Below are 3,613 nucleotides of genomic sequence, written 5' to 3' on the forward strand. Positions count from 1 at the left end.
TTTCACATTGTTTAATTTTATATACATTTCACATGTCATAAATACACACAATACAAAAGCTATACAAAACCCTTAGTAATTTAACATTTAAAAAAGGAAGCGAGAGATACTGCATTCGATTTCTGATACTTTTCTGTTTAAATAACACTTAAATTCAGTTTTCAAGAAGACAACAATTGAAAATCATTAATTTTTCAGAGGGCTTTGTGTTCATATAAATCCATCATTCAGGCCTGGTGCAGTGGCTCCCGCCTGTAATCCCAGCACTTTGGGAGGCTGAGGTGAGTGGATCACCTGAGGTCAGGAGTTTGAGACCAGCCTGGCCAACATGGCAAAAACCCATCTCTAAATAAAAACAAAACAAAAATAAATAAATTCATTATTCAAGTATATTTTTATTGAAGCAATAAACCACTTCATTGGCTGCAAAGTCAAACTGGGTAAGCCTCAATACTGAGCAAACGTAGAGAACTCTGCTTTCCTCAGCCTAGAATCAGCTTCTAGCACACGAAATGCAGAGCACAACAGTGATTTTTAACCTGGTATTATTAAGACCATAGTATACAGCTGACAATGCACAGCACAACCTATCTTGTTTTCTTATAGACTCTTGTTAAAAATATCATACTAAAAATAATTAGAAATTTTATTTTTCCTAATTTCTTTTTTTACTCCATTTAAAAAAACAATGCATCTTTTTCATTGTGCTTGGCAACTGGACATGATACCTGAAGACATAATTTAAACACACAATGGAGAAAATATATACATAACTCCTAAAGAATTTTGACATTGTTTAAATTAATTCTGTTGTAATTTTGGTTCAACAGTTATCAATCACAGAAAATATAAAGAACTTAAAATAATATTATTCACATATGATGTTTTTAAAACGTAATTGTTGAGACATAAAAACATTACATGACTTGCCCAAGATCATGAAGGGAGTGAGGGACAGACAGCAGCGTATTTTTTCTAACTTAAGCAGCTATGCTAACCCCTAGCTTATGCCATCTCTCAAAATCGGCGCAAGACAAAAGATACAGAAATTTAATGCATTATCCAGGAATGTTTGTTTAACCTAAACTGCTGTTATTAACTAAGAATCTATATGTTTAGCATACATTATTAGGAATTTACAAATAAAACATATTTTTCTGAATTATTAGGCATGTAATTTGTTAGTATTTGACACAATTGCAAAAACAAAATTGACAATACAATTTTAAACAAAGGAGTTCTGTGAGAGATGCTTATTAACATGATTTTTTTAAAAATACTAATCGTAGGACCTACAAAATTCAGAAGACCGTACCTTAGATGCAAACATTTAATATAAATGTATTAAATCATCTTCTAGTTGACCCTTTGTCATCAATGAAAACGTTCTAACAAAGCACTCATAATGTTTCCTGGTATTCTTTGGTGCTTATCAATCAAAGCTTGAACAGCATTCTTTGTCTATTAAGAAAACAAGAAAAGCTATTGTTATTGTAGATCTTAATATAGATCGACTTACCTCCCATCACCCCTCAGAATTTATAATTTCCTTCTCAGTAAACCCAAAGCACATATTTTTAATTTTTTGGTATAGAAACGGGGTTTCACTATGTTCCCAGGCTGGTCTCAAACTCCTGGGCTCAAGCAGTTCTCCCACTTCGGCCTTGCAATGTGCTGGGATTACAGGCAAGGGCCACCGTGCCTGGCTGCAGCGTATTTCTTATGCTTATTTTATTAAGTCTTCAATTATAGTTGTTGTCCACGTGTCTCTTCTATACCAGACTGTAAGCCCCTTAAGATACATCTTAGTATTTTTCCAGCGTTAAGCACGGCAATGCCTTATACATGATAAACACTATAGGGGACTTAAAGGAAAAAAATTAAAAGGAAAAAATGTAGAAAATTTTCAAGTAGGCAAACGGAAGACTTAGTCCTTTCCAGCCATTAGTAAACTCGAATGTATTTTTTATTTTATTCCCATACATACTGAACAATTATATCAGGGTCTCACTGTGTTGCTCAGGCTGGTCTTGAACTCCTGGACTCAAGGGATCCTCCTGCCTCGGCCTCCCAAAGTGCTGGAATTATAGGCATGAGTCATCAAGCCTGGCCAATTTTTATTTTTAAATTGGTTTATGGCTATTTAAAATTCTGATATATGTATCATGGATATGCATATGTGTATGCATATGTATATGTGTATGCATAGTTCATGCATACACACATATATACTTCCTTTTTTAGACTTTAACCTTTAAAGAAAATTAATAAACACTAGCCCAAATATGTACTTTTAAAATATGCCCCTTGGGCTGGGTGCAGTGGCTCATACCTGTAATCCCAGCACTTTGGGAGGCCAAGGTGATCACTGGAGGTCAGGAACTCGACACCAGCCTGACCAACATGGTGAAACCTCATCTCTACTAAAAATACAAAATTAGCAGGCATGGTGGTGCATGCCTGTAATCCAAGCTACTTGAGAGGCTGAGGCAGGAGAATCACTTGAACACAGGAGGCAGAGGTTGCAGTGAGTCAAGATGATGCCACTGCACTCTAGCCTGGGCAACAAGAGTGAAACACCAACTCAAAGCAAAACAAAAAAAATGCCCCTCTAAACCACAGTTTTCATACCTGTAAAATGAGAACTACTTCATACAGTTACAAGGATTAAATGAAACGGAAGGGACATCTTCAGGTGCTTAGCACAGTGACTGCCACATGTTGTGTTCCGTGATGTGTATTAAGCATATCTCTAGAATTTTATTCATTCATTCAGAAAATATTAGATGCCTTGGAAATTAAAATACTAGTGAAACAAGTCTCCAATCTAAAGGAATTCATAACTTAAAAGGAAGAATCAAGTACAAAGTAACTAAAATGTTAGATCGTTTACAATGCATATCATATGAGGCGTGAAAAGAAGTGTTCCGAAGTTCAGACCTGAGACTGGGTGGGCAGTGAGCAGGGGAGGACACATGTACAGGGTACTGTTTGGTGTGGGTCTGCAAGGACTCATAACATTCCAGTAACGGTAAAGGAAGGAGCATGAGGAGAAAAGAGTACAGGAAAACCACTGTGTAAGGAATGGTGAGTTAGCCAGTATGGCTAGAGTTTCAGGTATTCAAAAGCTGAGTGATATAAGGCTTTAAAATTAATTTTAATTAAATCATAAAGAAAGTTAAATACCAAGTAAAAATGTATAGACTTTGAGCATATAGAGTAAAAAAGCATAGACTTGTACCAAGTGAAAAAGTACAAACTGGTGGTGCACGCCTGTAATTCCAGTTATTTGGGAGGCTGACGTATGAGAATCACTTGAACCCAGGAGGCGGAGGTTGCAGTGAATCAAGATTGTGCCACTGTACTGCAGCCAGGGTTACAGAGTAAGTTTCCGTCTCAAAAAGAAAAGAAAGGAGGGCTGGGCGCGGTGGCTCAAGCCTGTAATCCCAGCACTTTGGGAGGCCGAGGCGGGTGGATCATGAGGTCAAGAGATCGAGACCATCCTGGTCAACATGGTGAAACCCCGTCTCTACTAAAAATATAAAAAATTAGCTGGGCATGGTGGTGCGTGCCTGTAATCCCAGCTACTCAGGAGGCTGAGGCAGGAGAATTG

At 37.2% G+C, this 3,613-nt stretch overlaps 1 protein-coding gene across 9 annotated transcripts in view; it reads right to left on the minus strand.

Moving 5' to 3' along the window:
* TMEM68 (transmembrane protein 68) overlaps positions 1–3,613 on the minus strand; it is a 40,094-nt gene continuing 36,481 nt past the window's right edge. For 8 of the 9 annotated variants that reach the window (XM_032296114.1, XM_032296109.1, XM_032296107.1 and 5 more), the window contains one exon: positions 1–1,461. In XM_032296114.1, coding sequence (XP_032152005.1) covers positions 1,375–1,461 — 87 coding nt within the window. In that variant the 3' untranslated portion in view covers positions 1–1,374. The remainder of the gene's footprint in view (positions 1,462–3,613) is intronic. The other variant, XM_032296112.1, reaches the window with a different exon arrangement.

This window comes from Sapajus apella, unplaced genomic scaffold, assembly GCF_009761245.1.
Source record: "Sapajus apella isolate SASKATOON/1434 unplaced genomic scaffold, GSC_monkey_1.0 scaffold35, whole genome shotgun sequence".
In the NCBI taxonomy this organism is placed as follows: domain Eukaryota; kingdom Metazoa; phylum Chordata; class Mammalia; order Primates; family Cebidae; genus Sapajus; species Sapajus apella.